Source organism: Mus pahari, chromosome 11, assembly GCF_900095145.1.
Source record: "Mus pahari chromosome 11, PAHARI_EIJ_v1.1, whole genome shotgun sequence".
In the NCBI taxonomy this organism is placed as follows: Eukaryota; Metazoa; Chordata; class Mammalia; order Rodentia; family Muridae; genus Mus; species Mus pahari.
In genome coordinates this window covers 27,551,937-27,578,997 of record NC_034600.1, presented here as the reverse complement: position 1 = coordinate 27,578,997, position 27,061 = coordinate 27,551,937, and the positions used below count along the sequence as shown (strand labels likewise).

Genomic DNA, 27,061 nt, shown 5'->3' with positions numbered 1-27,061 from the left:
GGGGGGGCGGGAGGTAGAGGAGTAGAGGCCAGACATGAGCATGTGGAGAGAGGGGGGAAGGGAATAGGGAGAGAGGCAGGAAGGGGTAAAGGGACAGAGAGGAAGCAAGAAGGCAAGAGAACAAGAGAACAAGTGAGGGAGGAGGGGGGCAAGCAGCCCCTTTTATAGTGGGTCAGACCTACCTGACTGTTGCCAGGTAACCGTGGGGTGGAGCTTAGACAGAAGGCTAAGTTTTCATATCACTGAGAGACAACCTCGAAGAGGATTCCATGACGGATCCTATTCCTTTCTACTAGCTTCTCCACATGTATCCACTGTGCTCCCTTATGCAACCACAGCCCAGCCACCCCACTCCCACCCCACCCCCCAAAAACCCTGGCCACGTGGCCATGGAATGAGACCTCTGAAAGTCTGAGCCAAAGAAACCCTGTTCTCATTCTGTATCAGTTGTCTCGGGCATTTTGCTAACACTAGACAGTACCTAGAACAAGCCCAGTCCCCCTAAGAAAGAAGCATTTAAGAAACAAACTTGGTATTGTGTTTTTCTCAATCTCAGACATCTAGATCAATGTGCATTGTTATGGCAATGGCCGTCTTAATTTGTGTCTGCCTCATGGTAGTGGCAACATTTTATCACTTTGGCCTCTCTTGTTCTCTTGAAGTCTTTTCTCTATATTTAAATTGGGTTGTTGAACTTTGAGAGCTAAGTATTCTGGGCGTATCTCATTTGTCAGAAATATTATTTACAACTGTCATAACCTGCTCTGCAGCACGTCTTGATCCTCTATGGTACTTCCCATAAGAGTGCAAGCTTTACATTTTGATGAGATACAGTTTATGAACTTTTTTCATTTGCAACCATACTGTTGTTGTGCATGTTAGAAACCTTGTTGAGGGCTGGAAAGATGGCTCAGGGCTAAGAGCACTGACTGCTCTTCTGAAGGTCCTGAGTTCAAATCCCAGCAACCACATGGTGGCTCACAACCATCTGTATTGAGATCTGATGCTGTCTTCTGGTGTGTCTGAAGACAGCTACAGTGTACTTACATATAATAAATAAATAAATCTTTAAAAACAAACAAACAAACAAAAAAGAAACCTTGTTGAACCACAAACTATGAAATTTTTCTCATTTATTTTCTCCTAAAAGTTATAGTTTTGTGCTCTTCATTTACATAGACAGTCCATTTGTGTATAAGATATAAAGTTTATATCAGGCTTCAATATGGTGCCCAAATATTTAAATATCATTTGTTGAAATAATTATCCACTCTCTGTTGTCAAAACTTACAAACATTTGTCAAAAATAGCTAATATTTTTGAGTGCTTATTTTTAGGCTGTATATTTTATTCTGTCGGTGTAGATATCTATATGTTAAAGGCCCTACTAATGCGATTCTTGCACATAACTGTATACACTAAAATTAAGTCATGTGACTCTTCCAACATTGTTTCTCTTTTTCAAAATTGGTTCAGTCTCCCAAAATTGTCTTTGCCTTTATATATTTTTAATGAACTTGTTAATAACTACAATATGTGTAGGTGTAGTTCTGATGCTTTGATTGGAAATCTGCATGAGAACACTAAAGGTCCTGATCTCCAATTGGTTCTTGATTGATCACTAAAGATGCTATCGGCCAATGAGCTAGGCAGAATAGGTGGGACTTGCAGTTTCCTGCATGCATGCTAGAAGACACAGGAGAGGACAAAAGGTTTTGCCATGCTTCGAAGGGACCACCAGCCACCAGCCATGTGAGATCTAGGGTGGAGTGGTCATTAGCCACCTCCCTTACTGGGCCTGGGGTAGCAGGTAGGAGGTTAGAAAGGCAGATTTAGGGGTTGAGCTGGAACTAAAGGTAACTGAGCAACTGAGCTGAGGGCAGAGTTAGAGGTGCTGAGCTGGGAGTGAAGAGAACAGGATAGCCGAGAGAGGCTTAGAAGAGTCCAGCCATTGAGCTAAAACATACAAAAATAAGTTAATGCACATGTGTGTCTTTTATCCCTGGATCCAAGGGAACCTAGGCAGGGCTGGGAGTGAAGTCTGCCCAGAGCTTAAAGAAGGATAGTAGGGACTACACTCTACAAATATGTTTGTGTGACATTTCATTGAAATTGCATTAAATCAGTAGACAAATTTTGGAACAGTCAACAGCTTATGATCTTCACTCTTCCAACTCAGGGACGTATTGTATCTTCCCATGATTTAGTCTTTGAGATCTTTCAACAGCTGTCTTATTTTTTTTTTTAAGATTTAGTTTATTATTTTATGCAGTTGAGTGTTTTGCCTGAATGTATGTATGTGCCCCGTTGTTTGTGCCTCGTGTGCTTGAAGGTCAGAAGAGGGCTCAGCATCTACTGGGACTGGAGTTATAGACGGTTGCAAGCTGCCGTGTAAACGCTGGGATTCGAACCCAGATCCTCTGCAAGAACAGCAAGTGCTCTTGACCTCTGAGCCAGCTCCCCACCCCATTATTTTTTGGTACAGAGAAAATGTATATATATCGTTGCCTTTATATGTGAGCATTTTGGATTCTGATCAGTTGTAAATAGTGCTTTGTAAATTTTAGTTTTCACTTGCCAATGAGTAGAAATATGTATGATAGTTATGTGCTGATCTTGTTTTCAGAGAACTTGCTAACCCTGTTTGCTGGCTCTAGAGCTGCACTGTGCACCGCTTGAGATCTGATATGTAAATAACCATGTGATCCGAACCTGGACCAGACCGTTGCTCTTTCTATCTGTATGTCTTTTCACTTACTATACTAACTATAACTTTCGGCACTACATGTAAATGAAGAGATAAGAGTGGCAATTTCTTTTTATTCTTGATCTTAGGAACAAAAGAAGTGGACATTTTAAAGACTAAGTATAATGTTGATTGTCAGTTTTTTGTGGATGCCCTTTCAAAATGAGGACATTCTCTGTTTGCAGTTAACCAAGGGAGGTATTTTTTTTTCTTTTGGGAAGGGGAAAGAAAGTCGTTTGTTCTTTGTTTTCATTTCTTTTATAAATGTATTTTATTTATACATTTATAAAGTGTGTAGGTGTGTGTGTGTGCACATGCATGTGTGCATGTGTGTGTGCATATGTGTGCGTGTTGAATGTATAATGTGACAGTAGTACATGCATGCTACAGTGTGCACGTGGAGCTAAGGGGACAGCTTTCTGGAGTCTGTTCTCTTCTCCTAAGAGAAACCAAACCCAGATCCTGTACAAGAACAATTAGTGCCTGTCACCGCTGAGCAATCTTTCCAGCCCTACTCTTCCTTTTCACTCAGTTCAAAATATTTTGTCAAATGTCTGCCGTTGTTTCTTTCTTTTGTTAACTTATTATTTATTTTATTAGATATTTTCTTTATTTACATTTCAAATGCTATTCCAAAAGTCCCCTATACCCTCCCCCTGCCCCTGCTCCCCTACCCACCAACTCCCACTTCTTGGCCCTGGCCTTCCCCTGTGCTGGGTCATATAAAGTTTGCAAAGGGGAATGCCAGGGCCAAGGGGCCTCTCTTCCCAGTGATGGTCGACTAGGCCATCTTCTGCTACATATGCAGCTAGAGACACAAGCTCTGGCGGTACTGGTTAGTTCATATTGTTCCACCTACAGAGTTGCAGCCCCCTTCAGCTCCTTGTGTACTTTCTCTAGCTCCTCCATTGGGGGCCCTGTGTTCCATCCAATAGCATCCACTTCTGAGTTTGCCAGGCACTGGCATAGCCTCACAAGAGGCCGCTATATCAGGATCCCTTCAGCAGAATCTTGCTGGCATGTGCATTAGTATCTAGGTTTGGNGGCTGATGATGGGATGGATTCCCGGATGGGGTAGTCTCTGGATAGTCCATCCTTTCATCTTAGCTCTAAATTTTGTCTCTGTATTAATATCCTTTCATGGGTATTTTGTTCCTTACTCTAAGGTTTTCTTGTGTTTTGCAAAATGTATCTTGGGTATTCTAAGTGTCTGGACTAATATCCACTTATCAGTGAGTTCTGCTGTTGTTTCTTAACCTCAATTTTGATTTCATTTCCCATGCCTGGGGATTATCTCTTGAGAACACTCTTCCTCCCTTGAAGCTTGACTTTATTAATTAATAAAGTCAACCATGTTTGTGTGTGAGAGAGTTTGAGAGAGAGAGAGAGAGAGAGAGAGAGAGAGAGAGAGAGAGAGGAGAGAACTGTGTGATGTCGTGTTCACAGTAGATGTGAATCCAATTTTATGTTCTTTCTTCTCTCTCTCTCTCTCTCTCTCTCTCTCTCTCTCTCTCTCTCTCTCTCTCTCTCTCTCTCTCTCTCATCTTTAGAGACAGGGTTTCTCTGTGCAGCCCTGGCTGTCCTGGAACTCACTCTGTAGACCAGGCTGGCCTCGAACTCAGAAATCTGCCTGCCTCTGCCTCCCAAGTGCTGGGATTAAAGGTGTGCGCCACCACTGCCTGGCTGTCCTTTCTTATAAATGAAAATAAAATGTGTTCATTCCTCTTGGCCTTTACCTGGGTCTTGACAGTGAGCTCATTTCAAGGTTCTGTTCCCACAGGTCTGGCACTGATTCTGAGTTTTGTAGATGAAAGTTTTGTCTTTGTAAGATTCACTTCCCTCTCAGTCTCATCTTGTCCCCTGGGAGGTCAGTCTGCTGCAGCCCTCTGACCGGCTATGCTGACAGCAGACTGTGGGCTTAGAGACAGCAGACTGTGGGGGGGGACCTCTTCTTGAGCAGTGCTTTGATTGGGGCCAGGGATGTTCTGAAGGTATAAAAACACTTGCCACATGAAAAGATGGTGGAATCGCAGTGTCCTGACTTAGTAAAATATTCATGCAAATACACTGTGTCCTCAGAGCACAGCGGGAAAGTCTCAGGGTCACCATTCCAGCTTTTCCCATGAAATGTGACAGACAACTGTGGCCTCCCTCACATCCCAGGGTCATGCTCGCTCTCTTTCTTCCAGTGCTGGCAATCGAGAGAAGCTTTCAGAATGCTGCTAAAAGCAATAATTTGGACCTTATGGAGAAGCTGTTTGAAAAGAAGGTGAACATTAATGCTGTGAACAATGTGAGTAGAAGTCACAAGTTTGACAAGTGACTCCTCCATGTGATGGCCTGGGCGTACGAAGGTCAACTGAAATCATAATAATTGAAGGGACTAGGCTGGCTGAGATGTGGGGGGGCCTGCTGTGGGTGTTAAAGCTAAAGGTGGAATTAAGCAGCAGAGCAGGCCCGGAGTGTTTTCTCTAGGAGAGGGAAGTGTGCAGCGTCTTGCGTGCATCCTTTCAAAGTCTGTGGGGAGGCAGGCAAGTCCACCATCGAGATGTCAGCCTTAGACTTGGTCCTAGATTGTACCCTGTGGATCAGTTCAGTCTTGCCCATTCTGGAAAGCTCTCTCTAGATACCCAATAGAACCATATTGGGTTTTCCAGATTTAAAATCCAAAGAAGTATAAGGATTTTCGTTTTACTGCTTTTGAAACAGAAAGCATGCACATGTTGGGCCATGAAATCTGGCTTTTGTTCTTCAAGTACCAAGGCTTTGGGGAGACATCCACTGCTGGAAATGTGGAGTTCCTATTGCTTGCCTTATGGGGAGTTCCTTCAAGGTACAGTTTATCGGCATGAGCCAGTTGGGAGGTAGACGCATGCTTAGGATGAATTGTAGAGTGTTTCGAGGTCACAATGGCAGAGGTGGATTTAATGCTAAATAAAACACAATCGCCAGGGCCCCTGCTTGTCCAGACCCCTTCCAGAGCACTGGGAGGACTCTAGCAACATTGCCCAGGGAGATATGATTTTCATAAGACTTGAAACATGAAAACATGCAACAAATTATGCATTTCTGATTTGGGCTTTAAAGAGAGCTCCCCAAGTCTTGGGAAATAGCTCTGTCAGTAAAGTGTTGGTCACACAGCATGAAGACATGAGCTAATACAAAGGGAAAAGGCCAGGCTTGCTGGCACAAGCTTGTAACCTCTGTGCTGAGGAGGTACAGCCTGAAGCTCTCTGGATAGGCAGCTTAGCCTGACTGGCGAGCCTCAGGTCCCACTGAGAAATGCTTCCAAAATCAAAGTAGATGACTCCTGAGAAACAACACCTGGGTTGACGTATAGCCTTCACATGAGTCACCGTGAGTACAGAGACTGCCCTATCCCATCCACAAAAGGGCTCCCTAAATAGATAGCCTCAACTCGGGTGTCACAAAAACCGGTACCGATCTGTCTCATGCTAGCAGGTCATAGAAACAACCTGCATGGTTTAAGTCCTGCAACACATGCAGTAGAATGATCTTTAGCAGTTGTGTGTGGAAACATGAGTGTATATGCTGGGGTATGTGCTCATGTGTGCACTTATGGGAGTTTATATGTCCATACATGTAATTCATATTCATCTGTACTTTGATGAATACTAATTCTACTAATATAGTCTATATATTTTATATTATATATAAAACTATATATAAAACTATGCATGTGTGTGTGTATGTGTGTTTGTGTGTGTCCAGAAAGAAAACATTACACCATAACAATTCTAGGAACAAAACTATAGGGAAGGTGGGAGGAAGAAAAGAGCATAGGAGGAGAAAGAAATCCTAAGAGCTGGTTGGGGCTGGAGAGATGGCTCAGCTGTTAAGAGCACTGGCTGCTTTTGCAGAGGACCAGGGGCAGATTCCTAGAACGGACATGTCAACTCACAACCACCGGTAACTCCAATTCCAGGAGATTAAATGCCCTCTTCTGGCTTCAGTGAACATGCATGGAGACAGAGGCAGGGGAATCTCGTGAGTTTGAGGCGAACCTGGTCTACATAGTGAGTTCCAGGCCAGCCAGAGCTCTAATAATGAAAAGAAAACTAAAGAAAAGAAGCTGCCATGTAAAAACCTTTGAGAATAGTTATTTGTTAAATTACAGATATTTATCTTTTTTAAAAATATTATGAGTATGGGGATTCATTTTTGAGTAAGTAAAGCAGTGGTCATTTTTCTAACAGTCTCTGGTACATGTTTAAAATAGTTTAAAATTTTCTACACAAAGTAGTTGTAATACTTGCTTTTAACCTACAGCTTTACACATGCTAGACAACCTACCACTGATCCATTTCCCCAGACATGTGTGTGTGTGTGTGTGTGTGTGTGTGTGTGTGTGTGTGTGTGTTTGTAACAATGTATTCACATCTGTGTGTGAGTAGGTGTTCACATGGGTGGGCATGTGTATGGAAGCCAGAGTACATCCTTGTGTGTCAGCTCTTCCCTCTCTGGCTCGTTCTGTCTTTCCTTAATTCTACAAAAGAAAGTGCACAGGCTCTCTACTACATCCGTACAGAGTCTGTGGGTGGTCTGGAAAGCCCACCCTCAGGGTTAAGGGCCTGGACTTGGTCCTAGATTGTAGCCTGGAGATCAAACCCAGCCCCTACACATGCTAGGCAAATGCTCCACACTGAGGTTTTGTAATGTTCTTTCTAATGACAGCTATTTAATCTCGTTCATAGCAATTTATTGTCATGGTTAGTAGCAGTGTTCCTTGAAAATCTGTGATGATGCATATTTTTTTAAATGTAAGTGATATTGTTACGTTCTTATACAAATAAAGTTTATGGGGGAGCTTATAGCTCAGATCTGACATGGTAGAATAAACTCTGGGTTTCAGGCAATGTCAAGGTGACTTGTGTTTTGTTAAACACTACCAATTTAGCAATCAAGAAAAGAAAACACTCATTTCAAACCGTGCTTGTACTTATGTAATTACCGGTGTGAAACAAGAGTCGTCTGTTCATGCTCATGCAGCCTTCTTGGGGCACTAAAACTGTGCTGAGAATCTGGGGAATGTGGCCTGGATATTACTGACAAACAAACCATCTATTGTGGAAAATGAGTAAATTGCTTGTGGCAACCCAGGAGCAAAATGTGGCTTTTCCTTTCAAGTAGAGGATTTCAGTAGTTTGCTTTCCCCACCCCCCATTCTCTAACTTCCCCCTCCTTCCCCCACTTCCTCTCTTCCTCTATTCTTCCTCCCCTTCCTCCCTCCTTTACTTTCTTCCTGTTTTCTTTTTCCCTCCCTCCCTCCTTTCCTTCTTCCCTTCCTTTCAAACCAATTTATTTGCATCTATGCTAATTGCAGGCTTTTTAAAAATTATTACTATAAAAGAGGGATGCTAGAGAAACACTTGGCTGCTGCTCTTACCAAGGATTTGAGTTCTTTCTCAGCCCCTACATGGTGGCTCGTAGCCATTGTAGCTCCAGTTCCAGGAGATCAGAATTCTGGCCTCTTCGGGCACGAATGTTGCACATGGATACATGCAGACAAAATACTCATACACATAAAATTTAAAGACTGTAAGAAATATAGAGAAGAAAACAAAGGGACAATCTGAGACAGGAAACTTTGCTGTGAATTATCAATATATTCTGGTATGTGTTAAATCCCAAGTTTCTCCAAAAGCCATCTTGAAGGCTTGGTAGCTGCACAGAGCCAGCCACACAGTAGAAACTGGTGAAATCTTTACAAAATGGGGCTTAAGGACAGATCCCTGAGAGCCTACTCTTGAAGGCTTCACCCTCTCTCTCCTCTTGGCTAACGCAAGGTGAATAGCTTTGCTCTATCACATCCTTCCTGACAGTTATGATTGGAGACCCTGACACTAAGAGCCAAATCAGGCTTCCTCCTGATGAATGTTTATCTCAGCCATTCTTTCACAGTAACAAGTTGTCAGCTAGCATGTAGGATGTACAGAAAAAAAAATGCCATTATTGATTGCATACAAGGAAAACTACACCTCTTAACTGTATGAATGACATTTTGTTTATGACACATAGTCTCACATTGTAGCCCAGGTTGGCCTCAAACTTGTGGTCCCCCTGTCTCCGACTCCTGAATGCTGGGATTACCAGCTTGGACCACCATGTCCATCAGATTCTGCTGGACAGAGTTCTTATGCTGTTCAAGGCAAAAGGCAAAAGGTGCAACCAATTAATCAGAGTGCGAATAGTCACTAGGAAAGTGCTGGCCAAGTGAGAGAGAAGAGACGGAGCCGGACATGATGGCCAGCCTGGGCTTCAACATGAGACTTTGTCTCATAAAACTAAAAAGGGTCCAAAATAACTAGGAGATTCAGGAATGGTAAAGGGGGTGTGCAATGATCAGATAACCAAAGAAACAAACTATGTCTCCTCAGATGAACCGCACGGCCCTGCACTTTGCTGTGGGGAGGAATAGTTTATCTGCAGTGGATTTCTTACTGAGTCACAAAGCCAGGGTGGATGTTGCTGACAAGGTAAGCTCACCCTCAGTGGGTAGACTGAACTGGAGCATGACCTGCATACAGGAGGGCTCATCACTACAGATGTCTCCGTCTCATCTCATCACTACAGATATCCCCGTCTCCTGGGCACACTTCCATCAGCAGTGCGCATGACCAGAACGCTCTCAAGAGAAGGTCTACGCTATGTGCTCTTTGTTCACACCTGACCTTGAACTTGGGCTTTTACTCATTCGCCCATACCGACCTTAGGCACCACTAGATTCCATTACAAAAGTAATATATGATTGCCCACGTGATGGTTGGATTGGTGCAAGACGGAAGCTAATCAGTCCCTTAAATCCTGAGTTTGTCCTGTTAACTCCGAATCCAAATAAAAAGTATCAAAGCCGTATTCTGGGCCAGGCACCGGTACCAATCGGGGTGTTCATTTAACACCATCTCCCTTCCAATCCTATGGAAAAGGCTTTAGTAGACTATCCAGTTTATAAATAAGGAGACTCAAATACAGAGCAATGAAAGGTCATGTCCCTCAAAGTTAACTTTAACAGTTCCATGGGAGTAAATATTTAGGAGCTTAGAGGTATCAGCTTACCAGGTAATCACCCTCTTGGCTTTGCCAGCAACCATAGACAAAACAGAGATTTGATAATTCTGGGAGTCTCTCTTTGTGTTGCTAATGAGGCCAGATCTCTCTAGTTTATTGTCATGGTATTGGTGAGCAAGTAGATTGTTATATAACAGCCCAGAATTAAAAAGTACCACTGACTATTCTTACTTTCTGAGTGTGATTCATTGTACACGAGCCATGAATTCCTGGAGAGAGGCGTGGCTGCTGATTGTCCAATGGTAAAGCATGCCATCACTGAGCTGTCCCAACCTTAAAACCAAACCAAAACAAAACAAAAAAGGCTCAGACTGGCCTTGAACTCATTGCGTCAGCCAGGTGGGCCTTGAACTTGTGATGTCAGACATTCAAGTAGCTGACTTTGCTGGGTCACCGCATCCTCATCACGGCTGTGGAAATTAAGGTAGAAGTTTGGCATGGGCCTGCCAGGTACCGCATTATATTTTGTAACAACCACTACCTTTAAAATGTAGAGCAAAGGGCTTTGGAGGACAGCTCAGTGGTAGTGTGATTAGGATGCAGAAGGCCCCGAAGCAGTCTCCAGTTTCTGAGAGACAGAGACACAAAGAGAGACAGAGAGGGAGACAGAGAACAAGAGACACAGAGAGACCGAGAGAAGCCTTTGTATTCAAAGCTGACCCATCTCAGCTACCACTGATCGCTGTGGTTTTACCTTCTCGAGACTTATTTTATTTTATTTTATTTTAGATAGGATCTGACTTCTTTGTGAAAACATATGACATATAATCTTTGAGGCTGGCTTCTGTCACTCAGCAAAGCACTGAGTAACCCCAGCCCCAGCCCCACCCCCTTAACAGAGCAGCATTTTTTTTAATGCATGTAGCCCAGTTGATCCATTTATTTGAAGGACCTGAGGACTGCTTCCAGTCTGTTATTGTTGTATGTAGTTTTACCATTGCTGGGAAATGGCCCAGATAGCTAGAAGACAGCAGATAAGCTCTCTGCTGTATGAGTGTGGAAACCTCAGTTTGAAAGTCTAGCACCCACACAAGATACCAGGCAAGGCTATATACGCCTATAACAGTGGTGCTGGGTGCAAGAGTCACAAAGATGGGTGGATTCTGTTGCCTCCCTCTCCTCCAGTGTAGCCAAAATGGGGAGCTCCAAGTCATTGAAAGACCCTATCTAAAAAAATAAACTTGAGAGCAATAAAGGAAAATACCAGCAATCCACCTTGGACCTCCATATATGTGTGTTTATGTGCACACAAAGTAAAGCCATCGCAAACAAGCTTGCATGGTTTTGCAAGTGTAACCTTTTCCTCTCTTTGGTATGTGACACTTCTGGGTCAATGGGGCGTGTGGATGTGACTGAACACCACCCGTGGACTTGGGAGACCGGGATGTGTTCATCCTCAGCAACAGCGCAGGAGGTGGGTTTTGCTTTGCACCTACATGGCTGCCTGTGATTGCCTGGTGTTTCCTCCCTAACTTTTGGTCATCCTGCTCAGAACGTAGGCGTCTCCCTGTTCTGATTTGTGTTTCTTCACTGGCAAATGACATCAAGTATCTTCTCACCTGTTGCCATTTATGGGTCATCATTTGTGAAATCTGCTCAGACTTTTTTTTAGCGCTGGAGTTGGGAACTAGAATTTTCCATGTCATCAACAGAGCCTTCTACCACCAACCCGCATCCCCAGCTAGATCTTTTGGACATTTCTGAGAACTGGGTTTGATTATTCTTTTCTTTAAAAAATTTGTTACATACTCTGAAAACAGGTCCAAGGTTAGGTGGGTGTACTTTGCATTATTTTATCTTATCTGTAGACTCTCTTAGTGTTCACAAAGCAGAAGTTTTTAATTTCGATGAAGTAGAATTTTTGTCATTTGTTTGGAGACAGGGTCTCATCATATAATGCTGCCTGACCTGGAACTTGCTGTGTAGACCAGGCTGGCCTTAACCCAGAGTTCCTCCTACCTCTCTGTTTCATGAGTGGTGGGAATTCACGCAGAAAACAACTTGAGTTTCTGAAACCACAAATTTCTATTAGAGCCATCATTCCTTAGAGGCAGTAAATCACCATGTACATATGAGCATTTCCCCCAGAGGACCCTCCATGCCATAAAGTCTTCTGCTGTGAAGTTGGCAAGCTCAAGCCCGTGACATGGGTGACATTTGGTCATATGCCACCAAGCCCGGCTTACTGTTCCTATTTTTTTAAAAGAAGTCCAGATACTGATAATATGCATATGTAGGGATGATTTGCCTAACCATGACAAGTTTCTCATGTTTTCCTTCTAAACATTTTACAGTCTTATGTTTCCATTTAGCTCTGGCGTTGCTATGGTTTCAGCATGTCCTCTGTAGTTCATGGAGCAGAAACAATGCCTGGAGCCACAGCACTGAGCAATGAGATCTTTCAGAGATGATAGCTCCTAGCACTGTGCCCTCATTGAATAGATTAATGTTTTCTCAAGGCAGGGTTCCTGATAAGATGAGTTCCCGCCCCATGTTGTAACACAGCTCACCAAATAGCCTCCAGACCCATGAGCTGAACCTGTTCTTTTCCAGTTGTTAATTACCCAGCCTGTCATCACAGCTCATTACAGCAGCATAAAACAGATTAGGACCAATGAGTTCCATCTTAAATTGATTTTAGTCCAGAGCAGGAGTGGGTTGAGATGGTGGGCTTGATGCAGAAGGCCGACCAGGTTGTTACAACTTCTGAAATTTCAGTTTCCAAAAGTTTTGTGGTTCAGATCCGTCCCCAGAGCCAGTTTGAGCCTGGACCATAATCCTCACCAGTTCTCCAAACTCTTGTCACAGTGTTAAGAGTCAATCCACATGCAGCTCACGGCACAGTCTGGAAGGGTACACAAAACCTCCTTCTTGACTACAATTGTGTGTCCTCTACATGTACCTTCTGTGTCCTCCTACATATACACCATGCCCCAGATCCCCTAAGCTGTCAGGGACATAAAGAGCAACAAAGGAAGACTCTACCACCTTCTCCTTGTGGCTTCCTTCTGTCCCTTATTGTCTATGTCCTGGTCAAGAACTGGAACTGTCTCGAGTCTCTAGGAAAACAGCAGGAACTCTCCCCCAGCATCACTGGTGCTCCTGAGTTTGGCTTACCTTCCTCAATCTGCCTATTATGTCTCCCCTTCCAGAATCCTCTGGTAGATGGATTTTATCCAGAGAGTTCAGCTGCTTTAGGTGGTAGAGATGGAGTAGAAGACGCTTACTCCGTCTTAGCTGGAATCATACAGAGCAGGGCTATGTGGTGAGACACTGTCTATAGATAGGTAGATTATAGATAGATAGATAGATAGATAGATAGATAGATAGATAGATAGATAGATAGATAGATGATTGATAGGTAGATAGACAGACAGACAGACAGACAGACAGCAGATAGATAGATAGAAAACCTAAGGTGGAGAACAATTAAGAAAGACACCTGATGTTGATTTCTGGCCTCTAAATTTAACACTTGCACACACACACACACACACACACACACACACCACATACACACACTACACAAACAAATCCACGATTTAAAAATATCCCAGATGATTATATTTGATATTATTATAATGACATAGATGAGACATATGAGACATGGTCCTGGTCATAAGGATCCTGCTGTTGAACTGGGGAGCCAAGATAAACACTGTAACAGAACAGTACCATTGACGGCATCAAAGGACCCTGGATCAGATGCCAGGCTCGGCCATTAAGGACTAAGGTGGATGGCATCTATGAGCTTCAATATAAGTGAAATAAAAGGAGGTTCTTAATCCAGGATGGACAACACTCCAGACGCTCAGAAGATAAGGATAGACAGTTGTCTTCAGTGCTGCTTCTCTCGACAGTCCTTGAGTGCGTTGTCCCCAGGGGACATTATCGCCTTGACTAGACTGATTACGGGGCTAGCTCACCAGCGACTTGCCAGCGTTTTATACTTTGAAAAGCATGTGAACCAAGTGTCACCCATGTCATGGGCTCATGCTTGCCAGCTCCACAGCAGAAGGCTTTGTGGCATGGAGGATCCTCTGAGAGAGATGGACGTCTGTACACAGTGACTCACTGCCTCTGAGCATCAATGATGGCTCCAGTAGGAATTTGTGGTTTCAGAAACTCAAGTTGTTTGCTGCTTGGATTCCCAGTGTTTATGTTTTACAATCAGATTTTTTAAAGACTGTTTGCTTCAAAATTTGGAATGTTCTCTTAGGGAAAAGAGATGGTCTATTGCTATGTGATTTTTATCACCTGTCCCAAACAGAACCATATGTAAAGCTAGATTTAGACTACTGAATATAGCAGCAGTTAGCATGGGATGCTAAATGAAGAGGTAAAATTTTGACTAATGCACTTAAAAGACTTCAACCAATCATGATAGATCACTGTTCTTATAAAGAGTTCAGAAGTCACAAAGTGTACTGTCACACTGGAATTTTAAGTGTGACATGCACAGTCTCTATGCAGAGTGACAGCTGAGCTATAAGTGTGATAGACCATGTATATTTACAGCAGGGTTTCTCAGCAGGAAGAAGTTGATGGATTGACATTTGGGATCATACAGTTCCTTGTTGTGGGACAGCCTTGTGTGTCACAGCGTGTCCAACAGCATGCCTGGCCTCTGCCCTTAAGGTGTCAACATCACCTCTGACACATGAGTATCAAAAATGTCCAAAGACATTTCTAGATGTCCCCGGAAACAAAGCCCTCCGAGACAAGAGGCTCTTATTTAGAATTACGCAGTTATAAGCTGAGACTTACTTGTTCACTCTCCCAACCTGAACTCTCTTCACAATATGAGGACACCTAAACAGAGCCTGGAGCAGCCAAAGAAAGGGCTTAGACACGTCACAAATAGGAGAGGTCTACAGACCCTGATTTCTTGGTTATGTATTCAGATATGTGCATCTAGCAAGTCTGTGTCCTGGATCAAAACCATCATCATTTGAGGCATGGATGATGCAGTGGGAAGTCTGTACAGAAGGCATCGGTTGCTTTTTAACAGGGATAAAGGAAACAGAAAGGGGCACATGTGACCTTCAAGATAAGGAGCACGAGAGCTGAGTGTGGTTGAAAGTTATCTGGGAGGCTGAGGCAGGAGTGTGGCGAACTCGAGGCCAGCCTGCTCTTCATGGTTGGACCGTGCCTCAAAACCAGAACAATCTGAAACCTGAAGCTGCCACTGAACATTAACTAGCCTGAGGGATATTACAGTTCCTGACAGTGGTGTGAGTGACCTGGCTCTGAGTTCTGGCTGCACCAAAAGACCACCCTCAGGGCTCCTGATCCCCACAGCTTCTTCATCACAGGCTACATGCCTGCATCAGTTTCCCCTTGCCTCCTGATGCCATCTTCTTACACTAGCCAGTGTTAGCTGTTGACTGTGTGTTTTCTTCCATGTTCCTCTCTGCTCGTTCAGTGCATGGCTGAACAATCGAGCATGCAACTTCGCACGGGTCAGGAAGTTCCGAGATGAATCTCTCAGTCTAGTCCCTCTGTGCACACAGAGACCTCTGTGGGAGTTTCTCCGATAGCTTCTATGGGAATGGGATCCAGTATAAATGTGTCTTTTCTGTTTTCTTCTCTTGGTGCACTCTACTTTACTCTGGTGTCTCCGCTTGCCTGTCTGAGAAGTATATGTTTATTTCCACACTCTCAACCCATACTAATTGCATCAAAATATGTCTATTAATAGTTCTGTGCACCATCCTATAGCCATGTACCCTGAGATAGGTCTAAATATATACATTTGCGCATGAGAGTTTTTTGTCTACTTTGTCTTTTATAAAAATGAAATTCAGTTGGAGAGATGGCTCAGTGGTTAAGAGTACCGACTGCTCTTCCAAAGGTCCTGAGTTCAAATCCCAGCAACCACATGGTGGCTCACAACCATCTGTAATGAGATTTCACATCCTCTTCTGGTGCATCTGAAGACAGCTACAGTGTACTTAGATATAATAATAAATAAATCTTAAAAAAAATGAAATTCAGTAAGGATGCTGGCTCAGAAAGCCTGCCCACCTGAGTTTGATCCCTCGGTTTCTTGATAGAGTCTCGAATATTATCCTCTAAGCTCTACAAATGTGTCATGGCATGCATGTACCCCCCACATACACAATGCACACATGCACCCCAACAAGGGTAATAAATTAAGTGGAATTATGCTTTATATATTATCTTCCATATTTAGCAATGTTCATGAAAGTGTTTTCAAGTCCATTTTGTTGATTTAATTCATTACTTATGATAACATGGCATGATAAAATTATTTCACAATTTATGCAACTCTCCCATATAGATATTGAATACCCCTAGTTTCCGGTTCTCATCGATATAATTAACATCCGTGTGTGGTGTGTTGTGTGTGTGTGTGTGTGTGTGTGACTTTAGGTCCCAGAGGACGGTGGATGATTGTATTTTGATTTGATTTGGTTTGGTTTTTAAAGTATAGAAGACTTTTATCGTAGATGTAAAGGAGAAAGCAGGCAGAGGGAAGGGTCCAGGCTGAGCATGGTCAGCCAATTGCACTGGACCATGAGAGGAGAGAGAGAGAGATGGTCAGCCGATTGCACTGGACCATGAGAAGAGAGAGAGAGATGGTCAGCCAATTGCACTGGACCATGAGAGGAGAGAAGGAGGGAATGCAAGAGAGGAACTGAGAACCAGGAGACCAAGAGCACATTTTGATTTTAAAGAGAACTGCCAGTTAGCTTAGGCAGGAATGGTTTTTACTTTTTCTGATACCATAGGGAACCAGTCTAACCTGTGTACTTGTCTCACTTGTCTATGGTTTGACCTTTGTTGTTAATGATGCTTTGTAAGAACATTTCACATGTTAGAGATCCAATTTATTTATGTATTTATGCATTTATGTATTTATTTATTTACTAATGCTAGCGTTTTGAAAGTTTAATTGTTTTATGTTCTATTTTCCCTTTTGTAATTCTACATAGAGAGTGTGCACATTATAGTCTGGATTTTTTCCAATACAGTTATTATTTTTGTGCTTGTGCTGTTGTGTGTCGTATAATTTTTTAGTAGACTGTGGTGCCGCATTTCACTCTATTTCCTCCTGATGGAGACCCACGTGTGCCTGTATCACTTATACATCTTCCATAGAATTGCAATATCGCTTTTGTTACGTACCAAATTACGTACGTCTTAATTTTTCAGTAATGTAGTATCACCTAGGTTTTCATTGGCTGGTTTGTTGTGTAATGGATTCTCTCTGTACTTCTCTCTTCTTGGGGAAGCATGGTTTGACAGTGATTCACCTGGCAGCCTGGTCTGGAAGCTTCGAGATCATGCTCATGCTAGTTAAAGCTGGAGCAGACCAGAGAGCCAAGAGCCAGGTAGGTATGCGGGTCCTCCGGGGCCTGAGCGCTCACCTCACCAATGACAGGGTGGGAGAGGTCGGGCCTTCTCAGGTAAGCACTCCTTCACTCTGACTCTCTTCAGGAAGGAATGAACGCTCTCCACTTTGCAGCTCAGAACAACAACCTGCACATCGTGGATTACCTCATTCACGACTTGCACCTGCAGGACCTGAACCAGCCCAATGAGGTGTGCCTGGGTACTCCCTATCAGCTTGGCTTCTGCCTGCCCGGGTGGGGTGCTAGAGCAGCAGGCACACGCAGGCTTGGCCCTGTAGCCAGCTCCTGGTAGACCACAGGGCAGGAGGGAAGTGTTCCTGTTGGCAGTGGCCCAGGCTTCTGCATGTGGGGAGAAGAGAAATCAGAGAGACAGCAGCCAGACTCCTCCCCTTTACACTCCCTCCCTCATCTTGACCACCTCCATCAGTATTCGAAATGTGTGCCTGGGCTTTATTCTATGGTACCTGGCCTTTTTAGAATATATTTGAATCAAAACTTTACAAAAGCCAACCATGGGCTATAATGCTTTTACTACATTTGTCTAGGTCTCAATTTTTTTTTTTTTTTCGTGAGTGATTAATAAGACCAGCTTAACCTTCTGACCGTGTCTTAATGTGCTAGGCATGGAGGAAAACAACTTATGTGCATTCCTTCAGGGACAGGCCTAGGGCCTTGTCTTAGTTTGAGTTTTATGGCTGTGACAAGAATTGTGCCATGGCAATTCTTACAAAGGAAAGCATTTACTTGGGGCTGGCTTACAGTTTCAGGAGTTTAGTTCACTATTGTCATGGTGGGAAACAAGGCAGCGTGCAGGTAGACATGGTATTGGAGAAGGAGCTGAAAGTTCTACATCTTGATCTGTAGGCAGCAGAAAGAGAGTGTGTGCCCCCACAGAGACGCACTTCCTCCAACAAGACCACACCTCCTAATAGTGCCACTACCTATCGACCAAGCATTCAAACACATGAGTTTATGGGGGTCATCGCTATTCAAACCTCCACAGGCCTGGCCCATGAATCACCACAGTGGGCTCTTGAATCTTTTGTGGGAGATGGTGTATAGGATGGGGCAGACAGGATGATGGGTTCAGAGGCAGAAGCAGGTTTAATGACAGCCATCTCCTCCTCCTCCTCCTCCTCCTCCTCCTCCTCCTCCTCCTCCTCCTCCTCCTCCTTCTCCATGTTTTGGAGATGGGAGCTTGCTATAGTGCCCAGGCTGCCCCTGAGCCTCTAATCCTCCTGCTCAGCCTTCGGAGTGCTAGGATTAGGCATGTACCACCAGCTTTTCCTACTTCATAGGTGTCCTGTTCACCATGTCTGCCATCCTGTGGTACTCTTGTTCCTTCTCCTCCTGTGTCAATCTGCTGCGGGAGGAAGAGGCTAAGGAGCTCAGCGCTGTGTAGAGCCACAAGGTCACTGAGAGGCCTTAGGTGTGGAGAAGACAAGATAATGACCCCAGGGGGTTCACTGGGATGTAGAGGGGAAGACACTCAGAGTTCATTTTTATTCCTATAATAAACCTGGATTAACGGGACAGACAAAACATATTGTTTTTCTAAGCTATCTGAATGAACAGAGCTTGCTGGGGGTTAGGGGAGGAAATGGAGCTGTTGTCCACTGGGTACAGAATTTCAGTTCTGAAAGATGAAAAAGGGCTATGGAGACACACCATGGCGATGCTTGCAGAATGATGTAAAGATACCTGGTCCAGGGCTGCGGAGGATGGAGTGGGTAAAGAGGCATTTGCCACCACGCCTGATACCTGGAGTCTGATCCTGGCAACCCACATGGTAGAAGAAAGCCAGCTCCCGCAAGCCCTCTGACCTGCACCCACGCCCCATGGCATGTGCACTCTCACACACAAAGTAGCGAGTAAATAAACCTAACACCACTGAGCTACGCACTTACTAATGATCGGAGCCGTGCATTTGATGTTATGAATATTTTACACTAATAACAAAAAAAAAGTGGACAAAGAAGCCCATTTGGAGGTAGAATTAGGAAGCGATGCCTTTGCCTTACCACTCACATGAAGATATTGCGGAGTTCACAAAACCCACTGTGCAGGCAGGATTACTCTGGCTTAGAGTGTCACCCTCTTGCCTGGCCTCTGCTCACCAGAGAGAGCCTGGGCTCCTCACAGGGTTAGTAAAATCCTTTGTCTTCAAGGCAATTCTAGACCCTGGCAAAAGAAGCCTTACCAGGAAGAGACTTTTAAGACAAAATGGATGTAACTAGGCCTAAGAGAGTTGGATGGAGCTCGGGCGTGCCCGACACTGGGGCTTTTTGGACATCCTCCCAGCTGTTCAGCCCTAAACATTACTGTGATGTTCCCAGAGGAGAGAGATTAGAGCCAGGAGTTTGAGGCCAAGTAGTCTAAATGTTTTGAATCTATATGTCAGCCTCCATCTGTGATCAGAACTAAAGAAACGTCAATGTTGGGAGCTGGGGGGGGGGGTGTAGAAGGGAAGCCTCAAAGACTGCAGTTTGGTTGAAAATGGACATGTTCGGTTATGCTTCTGTCGGCTGAGCACATTGGGAACATCTACTGGCCTAACGGAATCTGAACAGGAGGGTTTTGTATGTCTTTGTAAGTCAAAAGCAGCCTCTTTGAAGGGAGGGGTGGTAGTAAATGGTGGAAGGGGACTGAGAAGACATCTGTTTTCCTGCTCAGGCATCCTTTAGTATCCACGGGGAATTAGGTCCGGGACTCTTCTTGGATGCTAAAATGGGCAGAAGATCAAATCCTTATATAAAATGGTGCAGTGCTTTACATAACCTACACACAGCCCTTTAAAACATCTCTAGATTGCTGTTAGTACCTATTCAACTATAATGGTGTGTAATTTATTAAAGTATGTGGTTAAAAGAATGATTTTTAAAAAGTTTTTATGTTCAATAGATACAGGTTTTCTTTTTCCCCTAAATATTTTGGATTGTGAGTAGTTTTGTTCACCAATGGATACACGGACCAAATGTATCTGAGATGGCATTTAGCCAAAGCTATCGACTGTACTGTGCAAAGAAAATTCACCCGGCGTCCATGCCCCACCCCTACATCTTGCATCTGAGCTCCGTTCTGCCTCTGGCTCTGAGCGCTTGTGACCTCTCAGCACAGGTTCGTGCCTGCTTCACTCTGCCCCCCCCCCCCCGCTAAGCTGACTGTGCTTCCCATCAAGGGACATGTTGTGGGGTATGGATGTAGGCAGAGACGGCATGGAGCAGTGTCCCAGGGATCAGGAGGGTAAAGCCTACCTTAGGTATAGTAATGAAAAAAGGACCTGTGGAACCTCAGGTGTCAGTTTAATGGCTGTTTTTGACCTTTTTGTTGCACTTGGTGATTTACTAAACTTGAAACATAAAATAATTTATAATAGATCATCTCAACTCCTTGGACTTGTTTACATGCAAAAAAATTTAAATGCATCAAGTTAAAACATAGATGGTTGCCGGGCGTGGTGGCGCACACCTTTAATCCCAGTACTCGGGAGGCCGAGGCAGGAGGATTTCTGAGTTCGAGGCCAGCCTGGTCTACAAAGTGAGTTCCAGGACAGCCAGGGCTACACAGAGAAACCCTGCCTCAAAAACCAAAAAAAAAAAAAAAAATAGATGGTTAAAAATATGAGCTAACAAAGGAAAATCGTCAAGGGGCTGGAACTCTGGACACTCCTTATTCTAGTTGAATGCAGGCCGGGGATCCTGGGCCAGGAGGCCTGGTGATCTGCTCCTGGAGCAAGGCCTTGGGTCAAATACTTTTCTTGGACTTGTCTGAGAAGTTTCTCTGCCTTCCCAATATAGGAGCTCCCTCGAGACTGCACTGGATACAAGCCCGCTTGAACATAATTCAAATGGGTTGGGTTGTTTCTTTAAAAAATGAAAGGACATGCTAAGGAACTTTATTTTCAAAAATACATATGGCTCTGAAATTCCTGTTGCTATTTTTGCCTAATCATATGCACCTCCGCAAGAACAAAGATTTATATCTTACTGTTTACATCATACTGTCACTTTGCCTTTCTTTAAGGTTCTTTTAGTATTTAAAAGATAAAGATTATGTGGAACATTCTGTTTTGTGTAACGTGGAGTCTACTTTTTCCATTTTTCTTGGTAACATCCGTAAAGGGCATCCAAAGTTCGAAGCCTTAGCTCTTCTGTTGGAGACGCCTCATCCGTGATAACTTAGTCTCTCCTGGAACCTCTCGTGTCTTAGGCCTTTTGGGGGTTTGGATCCTGTGTCACTTTGTTGAGCTATATAAAAATGTAAAGCTTTGCAGCAACCCAGGGTAAAAAGAGAACGGGCTATTGTAAAATTGAACAGACCTCTAATCCTTCTAGAGAAGTGTTTGTCCTGGCTCTGCTTTAAAGGTGATTGACTGCTTAATCCCTGGAGTCATGTGCTAAGGACATTAAACCAACTATGGTGTTACAAGGTGGGGCTTCTGGGAAATGATCAGGATTAGATATAGCCATCAGGGTGGAAACTCCATACTTGAAATCTGATGGGTTTATAATGAGAGGGAGAGACAACATACACCCTCTGTCTCTGGCTTTGTGACTCTTGCTATGTTTCAGGAGTCTGCAAACAAGAAGGCCTTTCCCAGATGTGGGCCTATACCTTACCCTTCTAGAAAGTGAGCCAAATAAACTTCTTTAACTTTATAAAGTAGCCTATCTTAGGTATAGTAATGAAAAAAATGACCCAGTTTGAGATTATATATATATATATATATATATATATATATATATATATATATGCATGTGTGTATAATATTTTATATAATATCTGCATATATTATATTTCTAGTCCAAACTGATAAATATATATTAGAATATTTTTCTGTTACAAGTAACAAAAAATGCATCCTAACCTGGGCTGAGAATAATAAAGATAACTTGATAACTTATAAATGAGGTCTTGGAGGGTGTCTCTTGCTGGTTTCAGACATGGTTGGTCCAGCTTTTATTTCTTTCTGCAACTATTGGCTGTCATTCGCTGCCTCTAGTCCTCCCTATGCTCTGGGTATGGTGAGAGGATGTCTGTTCACAGTGTCCAGTTCCTATCCGTTTGGATTTTGACCCAAAGACAAAAAGTCCTTCCCTATCACAGCTCACACACGAGTGTCACAAGCAATTCTGTTTGGCCCTGTTTGAATCAGTTCTGAACCAGTCACCGTGACCAGCATGGGTTGTGTGATCACTTTACACGACAGGAGGCAATCAGGAAAAGCCTAGCAGTTGGGAGCCCTGAATGCAGTAAATGGAACAATACAAAAAAACACAATAGCCAGCGAGTTATGTGGTTCCTACGCTAAGTAGATGGTGCCAAATGTGCCCCATGATAATGTTATGGGTCAGAAACCTAAGATCAACCAGTGCACTGGTGCTCAACCTTCCTAATGCTGCGACCCTTTAATACAGTTCTCATGTTGTGGTGACCCCAACCACAAATTATTTTGTTGCTGCTTCATAACTGCAATTTTGCTTATGTTATGAATGGTAATGTAAATACTTTTGGAGATAGAGGTTTGCCAAAGGGGTAGTGTCCCACAGGTTGAGAACCACTGCTTTTCTTAGAGGCCTGGGGATAAAGTTCTCTTGGTAGAGACTTTTCTAACATGCCTGAAACCCTGGACTTCTGCACACATAGGGCAAAATAAATCTTTTTCTCCTTAAAATTTCTGTCAAATATTTATTAAAATATTTTTAAGAGAGAATTTATTGGGCCATGTAGTTCCAAGTGGCTTTGGGTATGTCTGAATCCAGGAGTTCAAGTTCTGCCATTGGCGTTCTTTATCTCTACTGCCCACTGTCCTGGCCTCTACTTAGCGAGTGGCAAAGAGTCATCCTTGCTGATGACTTTACAATAAATATAGACTGTATTAGTCTTTACCCCATGGCTGACTCTTACTGGCCTGGTATGACGGGTAGCCAACTCAATTGTATAGTCTTTAGAGGAAGAAGTAAGAGGCCTAGAGTTTTAAGAGATGCATCAAAATGGTCTAAGGGCCGTGTTCCAGAGGAAAAGATTTCGAGAAGACATCAGGTAATAGGTGTTTTTATCTCCTGAAACAGTACATTAGCCACTTTCAAAGGCAGCTTTGTCTCTTGTTTCCACACAGTCATGCTAAGTAGTGTTCCCAATGCTATCTCTGCTACTACATTACTGTATGCTTGTGTGCCTTTCCTCCCTGGAGGACTCCTCTCTACTATTCCTCTTGCCTACTCCATTGCTTAGCACAATATCTGCATGTGTGTGTATGTGTGTGTGTGTGTGTGTGTGTGTGTGTGTGTACGATAAAATTGTTGATACACAAATGGTGTAGGGTATATGACACTTGGGTGGTTTGAATAAGAATGACCCCAACAGGCTTATAGATTTGAAGGATTGGCCACCAGGGTTTGGTGTCATTAGGAGGTGAGGCCTTGCTGGAGTAGGTGTATCCTTGATGAAGTGAGTGTGTCACTCAGGGTGGGCTTTGGGGTGTCAAATGCTTAAACCAGGCCAGTGTCTGGCTCTTCCTGCTGCCTGCCTATGTGGATGTAGAACTCTCAACTCTTCTCCAGCACCATGACTGCCTTTGTCTTGCATTTTGTCCTGCCGAGCATCCCACCATGATACTAATGCACTGGACCTCTGAACTGTACGCAAACACCATGGTTTTTGCTTTTATAAAAGTTGCCATGGTCATGGCATCTCTTCACAGCAGCAGAACTAAGACTCTGTTCTCATCGAGCATGTAAATCAATGCCCCTTGTTCCCTCTTTCATGATTTACATGCTGCTTAGGTTTATTCTCCCCATGACATACATACCCGAAAGAACAGTGTAAAAGGAGAAGAGATTTATCATAGTTCATGATTTCAGAGATTTTATTCATCATGTCAGGAAGTGTGTGGCTTCACCACTGTATCCAGGAAGCACAGCTGAGCATAGTAGGACAGAGCCAGCACCGGACAGGTCCTCGGTGACCAGCATCCTTCAGCCATCCTTCCATAGTTCTGTCCCCTCCAATGATCTATTCAAAAATTTGAATCCATCAATGGTTTAAACCACTCATTAGGTCACAGCCCTCAGTCTCGAATCCCGCCTGGAGACACCATCACGGACACTCCTAGAGGTGTGGTTTCCTAAGGCCCTAGCCCACTCGCAACCCAACAAGTCCATAAATAAGATTACCCCCCGCATGTTGCTTATACGACTCTTCATCTGCTGTTGCCATTTGTGGCTATTTGTTGTAAGTCACATCCAGTAACTACCAGTCTGTCATTTTCAAATGGACTAGATTTTATGTTTCAACCATAACCCAACATGCAAGCAGAAAACTGGGGCTCCAACCAATCTGTCCCTTCCCTTTCCCCTTCAGTGGTCTCCTGAGAATAAGAAAGGCGATTAGATCTTCAAGCTTTGAAGGGCTGGAGCGGTAGGTCTTGTGGACAGTATATGTGGCCTAAGAACCATGAATTATGTGAACTTTTGGATACTAGTTTGTTTCCCTAGTTTCCACACAGTCATGGTCACAGATCTCCACAGGGCAGATGTTTTCCGTTTTGTTTTAGGCACTGGACTATTTTAGCCTGTTTCTCTTCCTTTGCCCTTCCTTGTAAGCAATCAGTGGTCTTGATCTTTTCGTTAAATGCCATTAGCTAGTGATTAGCTGACAGATTCGGAATGCTATTTATAGAGTCTTGTACCCTCCTTACATTAAAGGAATTTTGCTAAGCTCTCAGTTATCACACTAAGCCAAGCTGAGTTTCCTTTTTTTTTTTTTTTTTTTTTCAGTTGAAGAAAATTCATCTTAGGCGGTTTTATCACCCAATTTCCTTTTCCATTTTTTTAAAAATAGCTTGAGTTGAAAAATTAAGTTTTCCGTGCATCTTTCACTTTTCTTGATGATATTTTGGCTACTGCAAATGCAGTCTCTGTCAGCAACAGAAAACTTGGAGAAATCACTATTCTTCAAACAGTCTGTATTTGAAGAATCAGATATAAACACCTGTCTTCCCTGGACTTGCTGGGTACCTCTGCTTTATTTTTTCTTTCCCTGTCAAATGGACCCACACGCAAGAGCTTTCTGACTCTTCTTAGAAATACAACACCCAGGGAATATGATTTGATTGCGGTGCAGGGGCTGGAAAGATGGTCAGTAGTTAAGAATACTTGCTTTTCTTGCAGAGGACCTGGATTTGGTTCTTAGCACCAACATGGAGGCTCACAAACTGTTTTCAACTCCAGTTTCAGGGGGATCCAATGGCCTCTGAGGGCACCATGCATGCACATGGTACACATAGATCCACTCAGGTTTACGTATACACATTTACCAAGAATAAATACATCTGTAAAAATAAAGTAAAATTAAGCTAACCAAATGTTGTACCTGAATGAGCTTCATGTGTGTTAAGCACCAAAGAATTTGTGTGGTGTGTCTTTATCAGTAAGACAGTGTGATGCTTCAAACAGGATGTGGCACAAGCTAATTCCTCAGTAACTGGTTGAGTGGAAGAAGTGCTGACCTACTCAGGAATCTTGGCGACATTTGAAATGGCATCTGATCATCAGACTGTGATGCGGTGTTCCTCTGAAGCTCTGGAGGACCCCTTCTGAACACTTGTGTCCATAAAACCGATTCAATGTTGGTGTGGGGTTCCTCAGAGTTCCGATGACAACCCAGCACTGGATGTGGCTTGGGTGTGACTTGGGTTCAAAGAATCATCATTCCCTGCCTGTGAGAAGGGCCCAGAATGAGATGACCATCTTAGCCTCCCCATCACCATAAAATGCTGCCCACTGCTTGTCAGCTCTCCCAATTGTCTGCTAAGTGTGTGATCAACGTAGAATCCACAATTGATTTTCAGAGAGGAAGAAAACCATTTCTTTTGGCAGCTGAGAGGGGCCACGTTGAAATGATTGAAAAGCTTATCTCCCTTAATCTCCATACCTCAGAAAAAGACAAGGTGAGTTAGAGTTTTTTTTTTTTAACTTATTTTTATTAGATATTTTCTTCATTTACATTTCAAAAGAGTTACAGTTGGTGTTGGGGATTAACAATCAGTATGCAGATCCCTTGACAAGTTGTTTCTGGTCCACAGTAGAGTTCTTAAATTGTTACTACTGAGAGAATCATGGTAAAATGCATCCACTTTTGCTGTAGATTGTCATGATTGGTGGGTGGGGTTTTGTTTTGAGACAAGGTCTGTCTATGTCAGTGCTTCTCAGCCTTCCTAATGCTGTGGCCCTTTAACACAGTTCCTCATGTTGTGGTGACCACAACCATAGAATTATTTTCATTGCTACTTCTTATCTGTAATTTTGTTATTATTATGAATCATAATGTAAATAACTCCTATGCAGGATATCTGATATTCGACCCCTGTGAAAGGGTTGTTCAACCCCCAAAGGGGTCTTGCAACCTAGAAGTTCATGCTGCTCTGTGTAGTCCTGGCTGTCCTGTAGAATAGGCTGGCCTTGAACTCACAGAGATCCTCCTGCTTCTGCTTTCTCAGTGCTGAGATTAAAGGTGAGTGCTACCATGCCTGGCTGTGGTTGATGTTTTGAAATTCATTTACTTCATGGATTTTTCTACTTCATGTTCAGTTCTAAATCAGAAGGTTGGTGGACTTGGCCTCAAAGTTGCTTGTAATGCACTGTTTCCGAAATGGAAGACCCCACTCCTTTTCTTTTAAATTATTTTATTAGATATTTTCTTCATTTACATTTCAAATGCTATCCTGAATGTCCCCTATACCCTCCCCCTGCCCTGCTCCCCTACCCACCCACTCCCACTTCTTGGCCCTGGCGTTCCCCTGTACTGAGGCATATAAAGTTTGCAAGACCAAGGGGCCTCTCTTCCC

The 27,061-nt window shown here is 43.4% G+C and overlaps 1 protein-coding gene across 1 annotated transcript in view; it reads left to right on the top strand.

Moving 5' to 3' along the window:
* The window catches only part of Ankdd1b (ankyrin repeat and death domain containing 1B), a 57,893-nt gene that overhangs the window by 1,576 nt on the left and 29,256 nt on the right, over window positions 1-27,061 (top strand). Inside the window, exons 2-6 of the mRNA XM_029544134.1 lie at window positions 4,936-5,039; window positions 9,145-9,243; window positions 17,095-17,193; window positions 17,300-17,404; window positions 26,066-26,164. Of these exons, the coding sequence (XP_029399994.1) occupies window positions 4,936-5,039; window positions 9,145-9,243; window positions 17,095-17,193; window positions 17,300-17,404; window positions 26,066-26,164 (506 nt within the window). The remainder of the gene's footprint in view (window positions 1-4,935; window positions 5,040-9,144; window positions 9,244-17,094; window positions 17,194-17,299; window positions 17,405-26,065; window positions 26,165-27,061) is intronic.